This window comes from Symsagittifera roscoffensis, chromosome 6, assembly GCF_963678635.1.
Source record: "Symsagittifera roscoffensis chromosome 6, txSymRosc1.1, whole genome shotgun sequence".
Taxonomy (NCBI): domain Eukaryota; kingdom Metazoa; phylum Xenacoelomorpha; order Acoela; family Convolutidae; genus Symsagittifera; species Symsagittifera roscoffensis.
Genome location: NC_087067.1, coordinates 14,681,047 through 14,702,421, shown reverse-complemented (window position 1 = coordinate 14,702,421; position 21,375 = coordinate 14,681,047). Strand labels below are relative to the sequence as shown.

Genomic DNA, 21,375 nt, shown 5'->3' with positions numbered 1-21,375 from the left:
TGCTGCATGGGCTCAATTGGGTGTCCGCTGTCTGAAAAGCCTCCATCCTGCTCTGCGGGTATAATGGAGGCTATGGGGACATAGCACAGTAAGTAGAAGCAGTAGCCGTTAAGTCAACAATTTCAAGAAAGTTGAATGAAACGGCTACGATCGACCACGTTTAGCAAGTTTTTGGGACAAGTTAAGTTCTGTATAAGTTTAAGCAGAAAAATTTTAGTTTTCGCCAGCTTCAAAATTGGTTGACAGTGCATAACCACGATTGTATCTATACTGCTAGATGTCTTCAATAGTATCATTCTGTTTGAAATTAACATTAAAAATGCACTTAATTGTTTTGAATGTTCAATTCATCATCAATTCCCCCCCTCCCCCCAAACACATCTTTTGATCATTTTTAATTCAAGAGTTCCTTTATCCCGTGTTTAAGCCACTGTTACATATATTTTTATTACACTTCACTTCTTATTGTTGAAGCTTTCCAATACTTCACATTTTTTCTACAATGGTCTGTCTACTATTTGTTGTATAAAAAAAAATTTGAACTGTTGCTTTTTAAAAGCTTTTCTTTTTTTTATTGATTAATGCATCACTTGATACATTAAACAAAAATGATACATAAGAAACTTTTATTCTAAATTAAGGTTTGTTTTTGATTCTACTTAAACTCTTTTTAATAGTTGAAAAAAAGACAAGGATCGACGGTTGCTCTGCAAGTAGCGCAGACTTTTCTGACAAAATTCATTGAAAAAAAGTTTTTTTGTTTCTTTTCAGATTAGTTTCGTTTTTAAAGCGTGGTGTTTTTCTAATTTTTCGATCGAATAAAACTAAAACTCGTATAAAATTGGTATTTAGGGTAAAATTGTTATCATAAAAAAATAAATGACGGTTTTTCGAAAAAAATTCTGATTTTTTTTTGTTTTTTGGACAGTTTTTGAAATTTTTCAAACACTTTTTTTTGCCAAGAAAGCCCGCAATTAAACTAACAAAACTAGCTGTGTCTATAGTAGAAATAAGTATTTTTCTACATTACAAGTCTAAATCAAAGTAAATTTTCAATTACCAATTGTTACTCGATTGCTTTATTCGATCAAAATTAGGCTATAAACTTCACCAGTTTTTCTCGAAACTGTAAATTTTTGTTAACAATTTTGCAATGTTTCAGATGATTTTTTGTGGTACCTAATTTTGCGTGAAAAAAGAAAAACTAAAACACGCACCAATCCAAAGTTTCTTCCATTTTGCAATGGTCGGAACATCAATGCGGCTGTTCTATGATTTTTCCTTATTGAGACTTTCTGATTTCTATTTGATTTCTTAAAGCCTTCGGAGTTCCACGTTTATTTTTATATTTATTTGATGCAGTAGTTTTTTTTATATTTATAACTTTTTAGAAAAAAGATTCTCTGGTTTTTATCTTTTTTAACCCTGAAAAAAATTTCGAATGTTTTAGAGAAAAAAAAGTTTTCATTTTTCGGAAAAGAAACTAACAAATAAAAAGTGATGAATGCTTATTTTGTTCTTTTGTTGCTTGTTTTTTTTTGGGTTCACCCGGCGTCTAATTCACTGTTCAACTTTTGCTAGCCTGTCGCGCTCGAAACAATGATTTTTTTGGAATATGGGATGTATAAATGTAAATTTTTGAATTGGTTACTTTTTTGAGCGTTTTTAAAATTGTTTTTTAGCAAGTTTAATTTGATTTTTCTTTTGCTTTTTTGCAACGAAACTTTTTGTATTTTTTTGTATTTGTTTATTTCTTATAATTTGAAAAAAGCAGCCCTATGGTGGGAATGTTGCAAGGATTTTTCCAGGGGTTCTGAAGCTGGCTTCAAAATTTAAGGCTCAAATTTTTTTTTTGAGATGTTTTGATTTTTTTTCGTAATTTGGTAAACAACTATGATACGGTGATGTTGAGGAACACCCAGTGGCTGTAGATGTATTCGTTAAACTTAACTGTGCAATCCGTGTAGTTTCCAAGGCATGAGGTTGCATTGATATTGTTGAAATTGGGGATTGCGAAGTTTGTTTATAATGCATGATGTTGATGTTAAAACTAACTAAGGTTTTTTCCAACAAATGCAGATAGCATGAACTTAATTTAAGTAACGCCACTTAACGGAATTTAGGTCATGCCACTGATCACAGTTCAATGTTTTACTGATGAAATTGAATGTCAAAGTTGAGATATCTTGGAACTTTATCACAAAATCGTGGTGGAATCTTTGCTATAATTTTGGAGGCTTTGCTATAATCTTTGCTATAATTTTGGAGGCCGCAAATGACTTAAAAATTGAAGAATTTGAAGAAAACTTTTCGGAAGTGGCCCGGCGGTTTCAATCCACTTCAAAGAGAACTTTTCTTAATTGTTTGATCTGAGGGCAATGTTGTCTTTCCGAAATAGAAATTTCATGTAGCGGAAGCAATGGTGAACTTCGATAAACCGCATGTTAACAAATTTTTTTACAGGAAAAAATTATAATTTAAGTTATTGTTTTTTAAAACTACAATGACGGTAAAAATTATATTTTTATTGTATATGAAAACAGGACATTGGTGATAGCACAGATTATGCGCAGACATCATACAATGAATAGAGGTGGTTTATGATTGTTATGATCAGTGGAAATGGGTGGAACGTTTGTCTTGGTGTGTTTTAAATATTTTTTTTGTTTCACGCAAAATTAATGCAACAAAAAATAGTCAAAATGGAACGAGTCTTTTATCATATCAAAGTCTTTAAAATCGTGGTTCGAGCGATATTTAAAAAAATTTAAAAAAATTCTCGGTTACCAGAAAAACCGATTTTTTTAAAACTTTCACTCCAATTTCGGTTGAGAAAGCGAGCGAGTAGGCTTATTATAGAAGTATAGAAGAAGAAGAAGAAGAAGAAGAAGAATTAAGTTCACTTAACAATCAGATACACTATTACATTAAACAAAAAGTATATTTTTTATCACATAATAAATGAATCAACAGTTTACCCAAGATTGTTAAGTGAGGATACGCAAAGGGTTTTCTAGGAGCGTACCCCACAGATTACACAAAAGAAAAGCACATCAATGAGTTATGAATAAGTGATAAATATAATATTTATGAAACCAATCAGCAAAAAGAAAAAATTATAAGTTTTTTAGAAGTTAATTAACGCCTCATCCACCTCGCGAAAAAAAAGCCCTTTAATTCTCTAGAAATTTGGGCAGAGTAACGCCCTCTTTTTGAACATTTTTCACAATTTCTTGAAATATGACTATGTCCTTTATTTATATGAAACCTTTCCTTTATAAGCAATGAAACTTTTATTTAAGTCCTCAAAACTTAGTTTTTATCCAGTAAAATTAATTTCTTATGTTTGCTTAGCGCCATTTCAATAAAATGTCTGCAAAAAGCCAGAAAAAATTCTAGAATTTTTTGTTTCTAGTTGTTTTGCGGAAACAGCTGTTGTTCAATATGACTATGGTTATCTAATAAGTCTATTTTTTAGAGGTTCGATGAGATCCTGTCATCACACCATGCATAAAAATAAAATTTAAAAAACGACACACTAATTTAAAAAACGACACAAATAAAGTTTTTTTTTGTAGTTTTTTCAAGAATGTGGTCGGAACATTGTGTTACTAGCACAGCAACCGTCTCTCCTTGTCTTATGTTTGTATCTAGCATTTAAGTCAAAAACTGAAAAAGTTGATTCTTCATCAAACACGTGGTCGATATCATTCTGCTCCTTTTGGCAGGAGTTCTTTTTCAATTTTCTGGTATGGGGTTGACCGATTCTTCAGTAAAATTGTCTGCCAACTAGCGAGCGTAGTGTTCTTTTGAGAACTTTTTTTTCGGACCAAAGGCGCAATTAAAACTGCTCATTTGGTGGCTCTATTGCAGTAATAGCATTGTATCTGGTTTACTTTTGCTGCTTTAGAATTATATCTTTGCATCTGGTTTAGTGGTGGAAAGTGTTTGAAGATTGTCAAGCGCCAATGGTGCAGATTATGGGACCTGTGACTCTTAATCTCGAGGTCTGGGGTGCGAATACAGCACATAAATGAATTATTATTAGCTTTACAATTCTAGTTTTGACCATATAGAGATACCGTTTGCTGTGTTCTCGCTTTAAGTTTGTGAAGTGCAGCTTCGCTTCTATGTGCAAAACAAAAAAAAAATTTCGACATATTTTGTTGGTTTCTGAATCATGATTAATAAATGATAAATGGGCGAAAAAACCCACAATAAGCCACAGATCCTTCCAGTCAGTGACGTGGTCGAAACATAAACCGACTCTAGGGCACAGACACTTCCAATTTGTGAAGTGATTGGAACAATAACACTCATATTCAAAAAAATTAGAGGAATATGCCTGTCGATGTGTATTTATGTAAATCATCATCCTTTTCATTTAGTTTAATACTTAAGATGCAGATATGTCAAATACAATAAAAGAGTTCCAATTATCTCTCGACTCTTATCACAGGAAGCTCTCACGACTCATGAATCTAGTGGCTTCAGGAAATAGCACGGAATCATCGTCGGATAGTGTTCGGAGTCATGATGATATGAGCGGAGTAATGAAAGATTTGATAGACCTGATTGCCTTAACGGAACAACAAATTGAGCACGAAAGCAAAACACAGGCAGAAAAACTGAAATTAATGCACGTCGTTAATGAAGATGATGAAGCGTATGGTGAAAATCTCCAAAATAGTCGAATCTCATTAAGTCACATTGTTGTCTAAAGTATATGAAACAAAAAATCGGATCTATTTAACAATTGCCCCCCCCCCTCCCCCATTTTAAGCACGGGGGGGAATTGTTAAGTAGATTAAAATAACGCATTTTCGACCAACAGATTGCAGCAATTTACATCTAGTGCTATAGTATATCTAGTGCTATAGCAACGCTCTAGTGCTATTTACTGCTTTTATTAATAGGGTTGGCAATTCATAAGTAGATACAAAAGGGAGGGCGATTGTTCAGTACATCTCAAAAATCTCATTTATTTTAATTTCATTATATGAGTAATTTGCGTTTTTGAAAGCTAGGAAAGTTGATTAAGTTCATTTTTTGCTACGATTTAATTGGTCATATATGAAATTGAATTGACCACTTTACAATTCATTTCATTTATATCTACTTCTCTGAAAACTATCTTCTCACTGTCTGAAAATTTTTCGTTAAGATACTATGATAATTTCATCAAACTTTTGATTACTCGCAGCTAAACTGATGTCATAATTTTGAATTTTCGTTGCTTGGTCAATAGATATTTTCACCAGTCCCGATAATGACTCAAGGCAACTCAACGGAGTTAGTGATCATTCTTTGAGTTGCACCGACAGATCGAATGAAAATGAAGTTCTCGATGATTTTACGGGCGACACCAAGAAAGTCCTAGCACCCTATCGGAAACTGAATGGACAAGTTGAATACCTTCCAGCTTTCTACTTTGAGAAAGCATCTATCAAAACTCCAGCTCAAAGTGACATTCTGGCAGTGTTTTACTTGACACCACTGGACAATAAAATGAGACCGTGTCATGATTATCCGTTTTGTGAACGGAAAAAGTGCAAGTTCTCTCACGGAGAAAGTCTGAAATTTAGCCAGTTGAGAAAATTCAAAGGGTTTCAACATCGGAAACTAAAACAAGGGTTGCAGATTCTGTTCAGAGAAGGAGAAGATTCTAATTTATGGAGCGAAGGAAGGATTCGATCGATTCCAAGATTGGAGAAAGAAAAGTCCGGTCAAGCGGAAGAATCGGCTTCGATAAGAGTTGTTTCTGAAAATGGAACTGAGTTTAGCGTGCCTGCAGAGCGAATAGTTAGTAGGAAAATTGTCAAAGGAGTCAATTCTAGTAAGATAAGCGATTCTGAAGATGAAAGTGAGTCCTCAGATTCTGGAAACTCATCGGATGACGAGATTGAATTGCGAGCTTCGGGGAATGGGTTTGGTAATCGTGAAGGTATTACAGACACAAGGTGTCCTAACGATAGACCTTCTAACGAGTTGGAAACCAGTTCATCGACGCCTGCTAAAAGTGGAGATCAAAGCTCAAAAATTGACGAGCGGTTTGGAGGATGGGAAACGCACACTAAAGGTATAGGCTCTAAGATCCTAATGAAAATGGGATACGTCAAAGGCGAGGGCTTGGGAAAAGATAGAAAGGGAATAGTAAAACCCGTAGAAGCGGCTATTTTACCCTCTCGTAAATCGCTGGATCACTGCATGAAAATGAAAAACGCTAAAAGAATCAAAACGGTTGGACAGGATTCGAACTCTGAATCGTCGTCGAGAAAGAAGCAAAAAATCGCTGAGAGCGAAGATGCTGGTGACAATGGAGGTAAAATCATTCCATCGAATCGTGAAGGTAATGGCATGAAAAGAAGTAAATCAAGTGGTGATGTATTCAACTTCATGAACAAAAGTGTTGGTTCACGTGCGGATGTGAACTCACATGACCCTAAAGAAGTCAAAACAGGAAATGATAAAACTGAACAGAAGAGTCAATCTATGAACAGCTATATTTCTCAGATTCACAAGCTGTGTGAAGGAAAATCGCAGCTGCAGTTGAACACAATGTTGATGCAGAAACGAGCTGAGTTAGAACAGAGTACGAGAGGGTAAGCAGATGTTTAAGCTTAGTCTTGTCGTAGCCTGTCAGTATTCTTAAGGTCGATCCTATTTTCCCCAAAAGCGTCATCATAAAAGAATAGTGAAAATCAATGAGTTAAAAGGTAATTTTTTTGAAGTTGGGAAATTGAATAAAATGTCGACTATGTTTGCTTTTAGTCTGCTGAGTCTGCAGAAAAAGGCAGAGTTGAACTGGGCTTCAGTGGCTCATCAGATGCGCGATCAGAAGCGAGAAGTCGATCAGTGCAAGCTACACGTGAACACACTAGAACGCATGGTGGACAAGAAGGCGAAGAGAAAAGAGTTGCATTTCTGAACTAAAGATGATGGTAACTTCTTCAGCTCTGAAACTATTGGGTACAGTTGTGATAGAGCCGTCAATATAATAAATAATTGAATGAAGAGATAAGTATTGTGTAAGAATTGTGTAACATGCAAAACAACAGTGACAATATGTTGTTGCAGAACAAAAATAAATGCTTTAATAGCTTGCGGAGAAAAACTTCTATTTTGCAATCCGATTCGCTCTATGAAACAATTTGAATTGCTTCAAAGTTTCATCTTTTGAATAGCTCGCCTGAAATTTTTTTCGCAAACTCGATGCAATAACTGAAATATTTCAAAATTTCATTGATTCAATGGCTTCGAAAAAATTAAGTTTTTTGCAAACCGGTGCTCTATGGAATAAGTTGACGTATACTTCAAGTTTTCTCGCTTGCCTAGAAAAATTGCTATTTTTGCAAACGGATTTTCTCCAAGTTATAACTTGAAAGTTTAAAACTTCGCTTTAATAGCTTCCTTAGAAAAAAATTAATCTTTTCGCGAACCGACTCGTTCTGTGAAATAACTGTGAAAAGTTTCGTCACTTCAATAGCTTGCTTCAATGTTTTTAATTTTTGCGAAGTAATTCAAGCTATGAAAACAACCTTGATATATTTTCAAGTTTCATCGCTTCAATATCTTGCTTGGGTAAATTTCAATTTCTCGTAACGCAATCCAAGCTATGAACACAAATTCGCGGTAATTCAATTTTCATTGCAACATAGCTTGCTTAGAAAAACTTCTAATTTTTGCGAGCCGATTCGTTCTATGAAATAACCGAAGTTTTCCAAAGTTTCGTTGAAAACTTAAAAGTTCAGCCAATCGATTTTCTCTTTGATTTAACTTGAAGCTTCATCGCTTTGATAGCTTGCTTAGACAAACATTAATTATTGCAAACCGATTCGTATGAAATAACTTGAAATACTTCCAAATTTCATCACTTCAATAGCTTTTGTGAAAGTTTTTTTTTTTTTTGCTATACAATCCAAGCTATGACTACTTCAAACTATTTCAAATTGTCATCGCTTGATTTGCTTGATTAGAAAATCTTTTGGCGAACCAACTTGCTCTTTGAAATAACTGAGCTATTTCGAAGTTTTGTCGATTCAATAGAGCTTGCTTGTAAATTTTAAAGGAAATTGATTACCCTGAAGTTTCTTCAGGCCCCTCTATCACAATCGTAACACTTAGGAGTCTCAGTACTAAGTGGTGAGTTCAAATTTAAAAACGAAAAAAAAAAAAACTCGAAGATTGTATCGAAGAACTTTGCCTGTCAAAGCGATTATCACGATTAACTCCACTAATTGGAAAAACGTGTCATTATTCAGTGCTCGATTTGATTTTTCCCTTCCAGACAAATGTTGCGTTGCCTCACGTTGAGTAAAAAAAACGTAGATCCGAAGGTTGCTATGATAGCTTGAATTTTAAGTCTTTCATGTGCGCCCAGAATTTCTTCAAAACGATTATGCTGGATGGCAAAAATCACGCAGTGTGTTGGATGATTGGTCTGTGCTGTCAAAAGAATGTACTATTGAGCAACGAGCATGTCGGATGAAAATTGCAATGATCACTTTCGATTTTATACAAAAGGAGTTGTAGTGTAGCTTAGCATTTGTATCCATATTTCTTGATAATTGAGCGCTGCAAACTTCGGAATCGAATTTTGACCAAGATTTGATTGTTCACCAAAATTTCCAGAAATCAATAAATGAGAATTGAACCATGGCTATGTCTCTGTTGTGAAATTTCGAGTTCAATTCAGTGTGAAAAAGAAGTAATCTAAATTTACTAACTTGGTTTTTATCGTCTAATCGGCTGGAATATAGCGTTAATTCAGATGCGGATCAAGGGTTTTCTCGCGGGGGGGGGGGGATATTTTTCTGCGTTCACAATTTTTTCATATGCTATTTTGGCTCTTTTTCCTTTTCCTCCTCCTGTAAAATTTTACAATTGGTAAATTTGTTTCTTTTGTCCGATTATTATGAAAATTGGCATGTAGACTATTTAGGCCATGACAAAGTTATTTGGTCTGCTTTGTCCTGTTGGCATGTCTAAATTAAAAGTTTTAGGGCTAAACAAATACATGCGTTCAACTTAATAGCATTAGGTAATAATGCATGTCTCCGTAGCGCAGTGGATAGCGCGCTGGACTTCTAATCCAGAGGTCGTGGGTTCGAATACCACCGGAGATGAGTTTTTTAATTTCACTTAATAATTTATTTTCGGGCGTTTGGCTTTTTCCACTTGCCGAATATTTAAATGTAAGTTTTGAAAAGTTAGTTTAACGTCGCAGTAATGCAATAATTTTGTATAGTGAACAAACTAACTATTGCGTACATATTTGTTGTTCATACTTGACATCATAGGATGACGCATTTAGCCACAAAGCTATAAAACAATGTATAAACGTTGAAACTTGGGAGGAGGGGAGTGGAAACGAGCCAGGAGTTTTTTGCCTCGCAACATCAGATGACAAAAAAACAACCCGATTCCAAAAAAACAATCAGTTTCCAAAAAAATCTAGCAGGATTCCGGTGACTGCAACGAAAAAATGCGGAAAAAATCGATTATTTCCAACTGCTATCGCGATGTTTTGTTCGTGGTGCTTTATAGGGGCTAACAGAAAAGTACCAAAATTTCTTTACATTATGATATCGTGACGTTAATTCTTGAGGATTCTATCGAATGTGCTAGACCCTAACCTCAAGCTTATTTTTTACTCAGTTTCTGCGTTTTCAGATCTGTTATTGCCAATGTTATCTTTCGCGAGCACGAAATTAGTGCACAGTTCGATAGGAGGACAGTTCATGAATATGGAGAGCAGAGAAAGCGAGAAGATCATGCACGGTGGTTCCAGGTGAGAGTAAATTTAACTATTGGAGATAAAATCGTTCGTAGGTCATCGAGTGCGTAGAATGAGTGAGTGGTCTTTTTACTTATTCTGCCCAAAATCATCATTTCAGCATCTTGAACTGAAACTATTTTGCTTCAGTCTTATTGGCTAGAACTAGTCTCTCAAACTTCAGTACCATCTCAAAATGTTTTGTTCTCAATAATTTGGGTCCCAAGAATTTCTCTTAAAGATTCAAATGATAATATTCTGTATCCATCGTTTTTTGAAATTGGTCTTTACACAAGCCCGCTCACGAACATTGCGCTTGAAATTACGGTTGACATTTTTTCCAATCCAACTCGCAAGTAAAAAGACAGTGGCTTTTTTGCTGCACAATACGATGATTCAAATTATCCGGACAAAACGAATAAAATTGGAAATTTTGAATGCGTTTTTCTAGACTTGAAAAGCGTATTTATATAGAGCAATTGAGTTTGCAAAACTCGCGTCAAAAGTTTTTCCTGAAATGGGTTGATCACTTCAAAAATTAGAAATTACGTAGAAACTAATGTAAAATTTAGGCAAATTTCAACCCAATAAGAGAAACGCGTTTAAAATTTCCAATTTTGTTGTGGTCGGATAATTCGAATCAGTTTAATAACACGTTTTGTCACTTAAATAAGCACCTAATGTTTCGGATCTGTAAGCATCAGTGGTACAGGTGAGTTAAGAAGTCTAGTTGGATGCTCGAGAACTGCGTTTCGATTCCCGTAGAGGCATTTTTTTTAAAAATCATGCAGATTTTTTTTCGCTTTTTTGAAATTATCTATGCGTTTGGTTGCTTGATTTTTGCGAAGTCAACTTGGCCTCTATCTTAAAGGCGTGGTTTAGTTTTTTCATTGGCTTTCTTTAAAAAATTTTAATAGCTTTTTATCCGTTTTTCCTAATGGAGCTTTGCCTCATGTGTTATATATGGTGAAAGGTTTATTGTAACTTATTCATCTTATAGGACTGGACTTATTTTCTTATGAACAACTTTTTTGTCCGAGAAAGTTTTATCACGCTCAAATGTGATTTGTCCTGGCTTGGTTTTATTTTGACTTCTAATTAAATTAAACTCAAATTTATTTGCTAAAAAGAAAAATTGCCCTCTACAATCACGAAAATGAAAAAAGCGCGAAATAACATGAATGTAGGCTTACCTATAAAAAATTCCTTAATCGTTTTCTAGTACCTTTTTGACTTTTAGTTACTTGAACGATTTCCAACAATCTGTTGGCTAGATTTTTGTTGATGAGCCGGCTGATTTGGGTACAAAAAGTTGAGGAAAGCTTGAAACGCTACGTGTAAGTTTGAAGTTTAAGTTTGTATTTCATGTTTTGGTTTTTTACCCTTGCGATAATTATGGGCATTGCAACCGGGTACTCTATTTTTTCCCCGTTAATAACTTTGGTCTAAGAATGGTAAATATTTGGAGAGATGGTCGAAATGATAAATTTACAAATATGCAGCTTATGCGGCGTACTTTTTTTTGCCTATATAGGGCTTGCATTGAAGCGAGTAGTTGCAAATCTTTTAATGATTTTATACTGAAATTATTTCAGCTGCTTTTCTACTTATTAAGTGGCGAATTTAACTCTGTCGGGTTATTCGCCTAATGTTTTTTTTATTTGTTTAAAAAATAGTATTTTTTTCTACTTACGATGAATAAGGTGAATACTTTAATTCGACTTCAATTTTTTTAGAATTCTCTTTTCAATAAAACTTTGTTCGGATATTTTCCTCGATGCTTCATAATCGACCTGCTATTCTGATCATATTATTTTCGGCGAAGGTGATAAAATTTTTGCGTTTATTTGCAAATTTCTATGTTTAATTTTCAATCAGTTTTTTCGTCATTTGAATTGTGTGTTGCTTTCTAACCTCTATTTTTGTAGAACGATGAATTCTCTGAACAAGAGACTCAATTTTAGGAGGCCTAATGTGCTGTCAGATCACAAACTACCTTTAAATCGTTTTAATTAATATTTTGCTCGTAATTTTCAGAATTTTTATTTCTAAATGACAAATTTGGTTTGTTTGCGCTATTTGTTTCTTTTACTTTTAATGTTTTTCTCTCCTTCGGTATGATGTTTTTTCTTCTATTTGCAATTCAAGTTTAGGCAGGTTTTTGTGATTTGGGTGTTTCGTTTTTATAACTACCAAAACTAGGTGATAGCTAAAAAAATGAAATGGACGACAGTTTTTTCGTCAGCATTTTTCTTTTGGGTAACTTTTTCGTCTTAGTTTTTTTAGACTTAGTTCAGAGCAGTTTTTTGTCCTAATTCCTCGTGATGTCTGAGAGTTTTTACGTGCTAATCGATAAAATTTCATGGGACATCGAGTTTCTGACAAAAAATCAGAAATTTCAACATTTTCTGCTTTTAAAATCCCACGTTTGGATTCTTAGGACCATTTATCCTGGTGTTGTCTGCATAGTTACCGCTCAGTAAATTTAAATGTTCTTTAAATGCTGGTTGTTGTGTTCCGCCACAGGTTTTCATCAAAATGAGTTTCATTTTGAGACAAACATATAAAAATTTTGGGTGTGTTTGGCGTTTTTTCTATTTTGTCACGATTCGGTGGCTTTAGGTATCGCAAGTGGTGCAAAGCTCAGCTTCGTCTCTTTGTAAAGTAGTTGTAGAGTTTTTAGTTGAGTACACTTATTATCAAATATTTTGTTCAGAGTTCTTATTTAGTTATGGTGATGTGGATAAGAATGGCCAGTTGCACTCAGTGGCCATGGCCGATGAAGACATCGTGGCCTTCACAGTGGACCAGGAGTCAAGTGTATTATGTATGGGTAACTCCTCTTCTCAATCGCTTGAAGCCAGAGTATTGGATGGAAATATCATGCGACAGATTGTGTCTCAATTCGCAAACATCTACTCACTCAGGTAGGCATAATTCACTCATAACGCAAGCGCAGCTTATGTTACGATACGAAGTCAGTGTTTAATCCAAAAAACCCTAATTCTTGGATTCACCCGTAGAATGTGAGAGTGGAATAGTGCGTATACAGCTGGAGGCAGGAGTTCGAGTCCTATTGTCTCCTCTGGGTTATTCTCAAGTCTTTTCTTATAAATTTTAATTAAGATACGCTTAAGTTATGAGCTCAGTCTTTTTTGTTCAACTAAAGTCGCAATAATTGGTGTCCCAATTCTTGTGTTCAATATCAGCATATGTCTTATACGGCGATTCAGTAGCAAATATTAAACGGTTTTATGAAAGCGCCTTCAATACTACCTGTTACTGAGAAGAAAATTACGTGTAGTAGTAGTTTAGGCTTTGGATCATCTGATCCAGGGCTCGCGCCCGTCAGTTTACAATTGAGTGGACTTTCTGAATTAGGTTGCAATGTCCGCAATTGCACAAGAAAGTCCACGATTATATGTTAGCATCCGAGTAGCCTTTGGTAGAGTAATTTCAGTATAACTTTGTGAATAGTGATTTATTCATTTCGGTTTCTGATATTTTTGTGTGCTATGTGATTAAAAGATTGCTAGATCTTAGCCAGAAGTTTTACTCTGCTTTTTTGTGCGTGTATTTGGTAGATTTCTACGTTCTCATATTTCTACTTTTTGTTGCTGTGATTATTTCTGTTTTTGCTCGTATTTGTAGGTCAATGTTATATTTTCTATTTAGAAATTAGAGTCATAGAATGAACAATAACATAGAACGAGGTAAGGTTTCCAGCTTCTCCGGTCTGAACTTGTAATTTTTGCGTCGATCATTCAAGATCCAGTCAGTATCTCCACGTTTTCTAGCTTTTTATTTTCTGTTTTTTTTTGCAGAGCACACTTGGGACGCGTAGCTTATCACCTGTGCAATATAGCCCGCATACGCATTCTTTTTCGTTTTCATGTTAGGGTTGGCAGAGATATTGCGTTTCAGGAAAAAGTGCGTTTTCCAGACTTCGGTGCATCGCTTTTCAGATTTCACCTTCAAGAGTTTGTTTGACATATCACACCCTAGTCATTCTGTTCGTTCTTCACATCAAGTTTTTTCCAATTCAGCTTAGCTTCTTGTTCATTATCTTCTTTTTTGATTGGTTCTTTTTTGTTCTCAATTAGTTTCATCTTGTCTTTGCATCATTTTCTATTTTGTTGATGTCCACTTGAAGGTTTGTCAGATCGGTTGTCAGAATGTTATTGTCATCAGCGTAGCCAAATGATTCACACTGTTCCACTTTTTGGGGCAGGTCGATTGCATAGGTAATAAAAAGTAGAGGTCCAATTTGCGATCCATGGGTTACTGATTTCGGTTGCTTCAAAGCAGATTTCATAAACTGTTACATATTTCCTCCTGTTTATCAGATAATTCAAGTATTTTTCGGAAAATTTGTACTGATTACCCGTATTTTTGATGAGTAGTTTATGAGGGATCTTATTAAATGACTCCTTGAAATCTAATTATTAGACGAACATTTTTTTCTCGTCGTCAAAATGTTTTTGAAGTTGGTTAAGAAATACCAGCATTTGAGTTATCATGTTGCGAGAAGTGCAGACTTTTTTAAAACAATTTGCTTAGTTCAAGGACTTTTGAGATGTCGCAGAGTAAGTTCATTGGTCTGTATTGCTCTGTAAGCTTTGTCATCAATTTTAAAGATGAATGCGACTTCATAGCTTTTCCAAGAGGTAGGGAATGGGGGAATGGACTTTTTGATTTAGCAGTTTGAAAATATTTAGGAGCGACTCCGACAATCGAAAGTTGTTCATGATAAGATTTTCTTTTATTGTTTGGACTACGTGCCTTGTTTTATCTAATTTTTCGATTATTTTCTATCTATTTTTGTCCCGTCTATTGCTATTTTGTTAAGAGATCGCAGAAAACTTTTGTTTTTTTATCGCTTTTCATTGTTCGATTTTTGAAATGCAACGTTTCTGGAAATTTGCTAATTTTTTTGTTTTGTCTTATTACTTTTGGAAGTCGCAGACTTTCTTTCCTTGGAATATTTTTTTTCGAATTCTGTTTGATCGTCTACAAGTGTTTTACGTATTTCGTTTTCCATATTCTTGAGCTTTTTGTAGTTTGATCAGGTTATGTGTTTGTTGTTTTTCGCTTGAAAGTTGCTCGTTTTTTTTTCATGCGTGAAGTTTTGCTTTCTACCTATGGAAGCAATTTTGATCCGAGAGATGTGGTTTTTGACATATTATTATTTAATATCTTCTCGAGCCATTCATATCACTCCCTAGTTCGTCTTCGTTGCTGTCGCAGTATGGTTGAAATGGTCTTTCTACATTGCAGTTGTTGCTATTCGCCTTTACTTAACGGAAACGATTGTCTCATTGTCTCTGTTTTTTACTTTCGCATTGTAATGATACGATGTATGCTTGATGATCCGAGCTATACGATGTTTGAATTTCGTTGTTTTTATTTGTCTTGATAATTGTTTGGATTTATTGCAAGGAAAGTTTCGAGTTGCTTTTTGCATTTTGCTCTAGCACCTCGGTAAAGTTCAACTCCGATAATTTCGCTAATATATCGTTTTCGTAATCGTTGTTTGATACGAGACCTCTTAATTTAGCTTAATCGAAATTAACATAACCAATGATGACTATTGCATTGCAGTTATCTTGTTTTGCCTTTTCGTGGAGCCAGTCAAATAATTTAAAAACTCGTGGTCTTTCCATATGTACGGGCTTGTTTTAGATGGGTTGTTCGGACTGGATTGTGGAAGAAATATCTAAAGCTGTCAGTCGTTCAGTATTATTATCTTCGATTTGGTTGCCGCAAAAAGTGGGTCCGAGTTCAGCCGTAGTAAATTTTTTTCGACGTGGAGTTTTTAATCTCATAATACCTATTTACACATGTTTTCTTGTTTTTAGAGTTCTTTTGCTGTTTTTCAATTTGTTCGTTAGTTTGTAATTTCGAATTCAAGAAAAGCTATTTAAATAGACCAAAGTTTCTCCATTACTCTAAAGGAATCGTTCTTGGTAACATCCTCATTCTTAGTATCTAGATATGCGACGTGGTCAAGTATTTTTTGAAGAAATCACAGGAAAAGGCCCAAGTTATGATTGACAAAAGGTGGAAACGGTTTTACTTGATTGATGCCCGCCTGCCCGTATGGTATATGTAAATAAAAATCAAGACATCATTGAATATTGTTAAAACAAATGATTTTTTACATAAACAGGTTCTGTGGTTTAATTTTGCTTTTCTTTAGGAAATTAAGAGCATTTTTTGAACTTTTTGTTCCTCATTTTCAACTCGAAAAACTCAATAGCATTAACCGAGTGCAAGGTAAAGTACGAATTTTTTCAACTTAAATTGGTTTTTTATGCCCACTTGCGAGAACAAGGGTTTTATAGTCGGGAAATACTTTTTTTCTATAATTTAATTTTTTTTACAAGTGTGTAAGAACTAGTCTTTTCTATGAGCGCGTCTCCATAGATAGCATATTTTCAGCATTTTTGCTTCTCAAGTTTTCCTGTTATTTACACGTACGAGCTTGCGAGCGTTACTTTATTAGTACGAACTTTCTTTTTTTCTAATATTACTCTCAAAAAAAAGTTTTCATTGAAAGTGTTCACTGAAATGTAAAGTTTACTGGAGCATTGGAAATTGCATAGAATCTGTCTCTGCTTTGTTTGTGGATAGTGTTTGCTAGCAATGAAGCGTCCGTGGCTGAGTGGTTAGTGCATGAGACACATAGTTTTTGGGTCGGAGTAGGTCGTAGGTTTGAATCCGAGACGTAGCCGATTTTCACTATTTTGATGCTTATTTATTTTTTTTTGCAATTCATAGAGCTGCTTTTTGTCGTGTTCTCGCTAGTGCTTGCGAGGAGCAGCTTCGCCTCTGTGTCGATATTTGAGTTACAACAGAGTGACGTCATCGACATATTTTGAGCATGTCTGCATTTTAGATGTTTTTTTTAATTTGAAATTTTTGTTGGTTATTTGCAAACCAACGTCGACTTTTTATGATGTTCCTTTTGTGTGTGCTGGGTTATGAAAATTTTTGGACTCTTTCGGCTCGACGGGCATCTACTCAAGTTTTGTTGGCTTAGTTACTGATTTGTAAGTTTTATTTCAACGCTGATTTACTGCTAGCATTGATCTTACTCGTCACAAAATTTGAAATTTTTGATAGATCTGATTTTCGGTATGTTTTTTTTCTCGAACAATTTCGTCTAACTTTTCTGTCGGTTAGCTTGCCATGCTATTTTCGTGAGTTATCGCTAGTGATGCATCTCTTTGCTTTCCTTATAGCGCCAACAGCTATGAACTAGAATTGAATGCTTTTTCACTTACGAACTTCATTTAACAAATTAACTTATCCAAGCAGATATCTTCAATAGTTTTCTCTCGTCTAATTAGCTTTCTGAGAAGCCTTTTTGTTTGAAGTTTTTCTGTTAATGCATGCGAGTTTGTCTACACACTTTTCACCCCTCTTGAATTTATTGGCACATATCGCCTCTCGCCTCTCACAAATTGTCTTACACACTTAATAAATGTGGGCCGAAATGGATGAGGTGCCACTAAATTACGACTGGCGAAACGTGCCACAGTCATGCGAGTTAGTGAGCCTGGCTCAAAATTTTGAGGCATCAATGTTAATTTCAGATTCTTTGGATGCTCCGGTGGTATTTGTATACCAAAACGGTCTTGCCAACAATTTTTTAATTAATATGTTCATTTTTTCAAAACTGGAAATTCAACAATAAACAACACGATAATCCCGGAAAAATGCGTAGACCTCTTGTTAATTTGTGACGTTAACAATTAAAACTGTCTTGGCGCTCGGAATTCAGCGGGGAATTTTTTTACATCAAAAATTATTGTTTTTTTTTTGTGTTTTTTCTTTTCACTAACTAGTTAAAAACTAAGAAATAACAAAAAAAAATCGGTTTGTAGGCTTCGGTATTTAATGATCATTTTCTTTTGATTGTGTCAATGGTTATCAGTTTTAAGACGCTAGCAACCAAGAATACAAATGTTTTTGCGTGTTTCAGGTGCACGGTCACAAACGCGTCCCGACAAAACTCTCTTAAGTTCAGTCAAAGATACAGAAGTGTTTTGAAATCGGTCATCGATACGAATTCAGACAATGAACAAGAAGAACAGAAAGGAGAAAAATCATCTGAAAAAGAGGCAAAAGAAAGAGAAGAGAGAAACATGTCAGAAGCGATACGAAATTCTCTTTCAGTCGTGGATCTAGTTTGGTCGCTTGCTGAGTCTTTGTATTTCAACGAGTCGCCTTTCGTAGTCAAAAACTTAATCGATTGGATCCAACAACACACGTCAACCGATCCAAACATGCTTAAAGCAGCACTCAAGTGCAAATTTCATGACTCTAAAAGTTCTAGAAACTTCTGGAATATTCTCTTTAAGCTTCTGACACAGGGATTCTTCAGAGAAGCTATAGCGCTCTTGAATGTTTTGAGTGACTTTTTCCACGAAAAGTACAATTCGGGCGCTGATTTGATAGGGATAGGAAATTTCGGAATGGGCGATCAAAGAGATTCTGATAAAAGCTGTACTCAATGGAAGCTAGTTCAAGATATAATTATGCTTCTCAAGCAAAATCCGATCTCAAGTTGCAGTCAATACTCGACTGTTGAACTTAATTCGTTTGCAGCTATGTGGAGAAATTCTTTCCAAGAGCTGAAAGTAATCGCGGAGGCGTGTGATGAACCTGAATTGACCTTAGTTTGTGGATTATGTGCGGGCGAGAGATCAGTGCTGAACAAGATAATGAAAGATGATGGCGCGGGCGAATCTTCAATTGGCGTTGTTTTCGAAAGATGGTTCGAATGTATAATCGCGTTTGCGATCTTCATTATGCCGAGTATGAGCAAACATGACTTGGCAAAAGTGTTGCCGTCAATAATGCAAAGCTCGGCCATTGAAAGCCCACTTGATCACGTAATTCACGCTTTGTTCACGGCTGATAACCTGAAAATAGTGTACCATATTTGCACGGTGTTTCCTGAAACGTGCACCGCTATGCACTTAGTTGACCTTTTCTACTACTCTGGGTATAAATTAAGTGATCCAGGGTCAAATGAAAAAGAACTCAAGGAAGACTTTCTGACATTTCTCACCAAAGATTACGGGACGAAACTCATGTTGCATAGTAGCTTATGGCCTTTTGCCTTCACTTATTTAATGCAATTAGACCGAAATCAAGATAATTTGGAAGTTTCTAGAAGGAGTTCTTCTTTCTACGATAAGAATCAAATTGGAAGTAGTATGCTTTATGAATTAATAGAACGAATTGAACCAATAAACGATCAGCAAGCTGTAAGTCTAATCAGCATGTGTCTGAAATATGGATTGCAAGATAGCGTCTACTCAATTAACCGAAAACGCGCTGTTGCTTATTTGAATTGCAACAATTTGCTTAATGCTAGTCAGTGGACGGTAAGATGTTTGGACCTTGAGATTGCGACAAAACTTGCACACGAATGTTTGAAACTGTATTTGGAAACTAGAGATATAGACTCCATTGCGGGTATTTTGGAAAACCTGTCTAGGGTTGCAAAAGTGAAGTTGGGCACTATAGGAAAACAAAGCGAAGGTTCTCTTCTTAACATGGTCTGCATGTTCTACGAGTATCTCAAGTGTAAAACAGTCGAAGCTGATTTCAAAAGAGCGGCAAGTCTTCTGATGTCTTTGATCAGGTGTCCGAATATACCCGAGGTGTTGCAGCTGAGTCTTTTACTCGACAGCTGTGATTTTGTGTCGCTCAACTTGATAAACTCCAGTGACGATATTTTTGCTCTGAAAGTGGCGATGGAAAACTTTCATCCAAACAGTAGTAAAATGACTGTTGAAATGAATGAAAAGACGACCAAAGAACTTACGATATTGTTGAGTTTGCTTCAATGTTAATTTATTTTTTGTGTTTTTGCTTGTCCTGAAAGTTTTTCAAAATTAACTGTTTTGTTCAGTTTTTGAATCGTTTCTGAAAAGCCATTAATGTGGAAATATGATAATACTCTAGAAATGCATAGGAGTCCTGCAGAGATTTTCTCATTTGGCAAAGAAGCGCCCTTTTCTCAACGTTCCGCGAACGCTTTGAAGACTTTTTTTGTTTAGTGGGTGTTTTTACATTTTTCTCCACGAAAAGTGCAAGATGTTCGCTGTAAAATTTGATTTCACGCGTGTTGGTTTTGATTTGATTTTCAGCTCAATTCATAGTCGTTTGCTAAATGGAAGTTGAATTCCCCTCTTCATATAAAAGTGCAAATGGCTCTGCTGTGACCAGTATGGCTGAAAATGACATAGGGGTATGCTATTAATCTAATATAAAAAAAGTTCTATCTGAAGACCTGCCAGTTGACTTTTTCGACCAATAGCTTGTCTGGAGTTTGCCGAAACAAAATGTGAATTTGATATATTATTGTTGAACTATATACAGTGCTGATTTAAATTATCCGGACAAAACGAACAAAACTTGAATTTTCAAACGCGTTTTTCTCAAATTGGGTTAAGATTAGACAAAAATAGAAGAGAACAAAAGTTGCTTAGAATTTCACCAGAATTAAAATGGTGCCATTTTTTCTTCGAAATTCTCAACAAAAACTTTACCCCAAAAATGGGTCATTTTGGCTTTTTTCCTTTAATCAAAAATTACGCGCAAACTACTTTGTTAATTGATAAGAAAATTATATCACAGGAAGCCTCTTACACAGTTCAACAAAGTTTAAGAAGGGTTAAATCTCCAAAAATCTGTATAAGAGGAAAATTTTTCACTTGATAGTCAATAAATGTGACTTTTACTATATAAAACCCAGAATCTCTGTTTAAAAATAATTTTTAAACAATTTGCGCAAATTTTTTGGAGATTTAACCCTTCTTAAACTTTGTTGAACTGCGTAAGATGCTTCCTGTGATATAATTTTCTCATCAATTAACAAAGTAGTTTCCGCGTAATTTTTGATTAAAGGAAAAAAGTCAAAATGACCCATTTTTGGGGTAAAGTTTTTGTTGAGAATTTCGAAGAAAAAATGGCACCATTTTAATTCTGGTGAAATTCTAAGCAACTTTTGTTCTCTTCACTTTTTGTCTAATTTTAACCCAATTTGAGAAAAACGCGTTTGAAAATTCACGTTTTGGTTCGATTTGTCCGGATAATTTAAATCAGCACTGTAGTTGCCTTCTAAATTGAACATTACATCCGTTTTCATACCTACATCATGGCGCAACCAGCAAGATGAAAGTGAGGGCTGAACCACTGAACATCGTATCGTTTTGGGGTTCACGGACACCGAAGCCGCCTGCATACTGGGAAGAGTGGAATATTAAGTTCCACGGGTATGATTGCCAAGACAAGTATGACAGCGATCCAGATGACTTCTACTTTGCAGCTACGCTAAACGCGACAGCCAAGCGGCATTGCTGGCAGATGTCAACGGAAAGAACCGCGTCGAATCAGCAAAGAAGCTGAATTCAATCCTGTATTTATGTATCGGAGACGAAGCGCAGCGGATCTTCGAAGCTCGGAAACCTGGGGTAAATTTTATGATCGAGAGGTACCCTAGTTAAAGACGGAGCGGTTTTGCATTTTGATCCGAAAAATTGCGAACGGCCGAGTGACCCGTGGCCTAAGGAAAACCAGGC

General features: G+C 35.3%; 2 protein-coding genes and 1 non-coding gene across 7 annotated transcripts; all 3 read left to right on the top strand.

Moving 5' to 3' along the window:
- Nucleotides 1-4,382: 4,382 nt before the first annotated feature.
- On the top strand, nt 4,383-8,699 carry LOC134848275 (zinc finger CCCH-type with G patch domain-containing protein-like). Of its 5 annotated transcripts, none has more exons than XM_063865665.1 (4): nt 4,383-4,666; nt 5,262-6,602; nt 6,772-6,941; nt 8,381-8,699. In XM_063865665.1, exons 1-3 carry the CDS (start codon nt 4,410-4,412, stop codon nt 6,926-6,928), a joined length of 1,755 nt encoding a protein of 584 aa, XP_063721735.1. In that variant the 5' UTR covers nt 4,383-4,409; the 3' UTR covers nt 6,929-6,941; nt 8,381-8,699. The 5 variants fall into 5 exon arrangements, with proteins under 5 accessions (XP_063721735.1, XP_063721734.1, XP_063721733.1 ...); XM_063865664.1 differs by having other exon boundaries at nt 8,125-8,699; XM_063865663.1 differs by having other exon boundaries at nt 6,772-6,969; nt 8,125-8,699.
- A 353-nt stretch (nt 8,700-9,052) lies between these two features.
- Nucleotides 9,053-9,125, top strand: Trnar-ucu (transfer RNA arginine (anticodon UCU)). The gene has a single exon. It is a non-coding gene; the product is annotated as a tRNA-Arg (tRNA).
- Nucleotides 9,126-9,676: 551 nt separating this feature from the next.
- On the top strand, nt 9,677-19,663 carry LOC134847681 (nuclear pore complex protein Nup85-like). The gene is made up of 3 exons (XM_063864852.1): nt 9,677-9,790; nt 12,505-12,702; nt 17,763-19,663. The coding sequence occupies exons 1-3, from the start codon at nt 9,687-9,689 to the stop codon at nt 19,642-19,644; spliced, it is 2,184 nt and encodes a 727-aa protein (XP_063720922.1). The 5' UTR covers nt 9,677-9,686; the 3' UTR covers nt 19,645-19,663.
- Nucleotides 19,664-21,375: the final 1,712 nt, after the last annotated feature.

Coding starts and splice junctions, on each gene's coding strand:
- LOC134848275 (XM_063865665.1), top strand. CDS start 4,410: ATGTCAAATACAATAAAAGAGTTCCAATTATCTCTCGACTCTTATCAC. Junction 4,667..5,261: donor GTTAATGAAGATGATGAAGC/GTATGGTGAAAA, acceptor TATTTTCACCAG/TCCCGATAATGACTCAAGGC. Junction 6,603..6,771: donor TTAGAACAGAGTACGAGAGG/GTAAGCAGATGT, acceptor GTTTGCTTTTAG/TCTGCTGAGTCTGCAGAAAA.
- LOC134847681 (XM_063864852.1), top strand. CDS start 9,687: ATGTTATCTTTCGCGAGCACGAAATTAGTGCACAGTTCGATAGGAGGA. Junction 9,791..12,504: donor ATCATGCACGGTGGTTCCAG/GTGAGAGTAAAT, acceptor GTTCTTATTTAG/TTATGGTGATGTGGATAAGA. Junction 12,703..17,762: donor GCAAACATCTACTCACTCAG/GTAGGCATAATT, acceptor TGCGTGTTTCAG/GTGCACGGTCACAAACGCGT.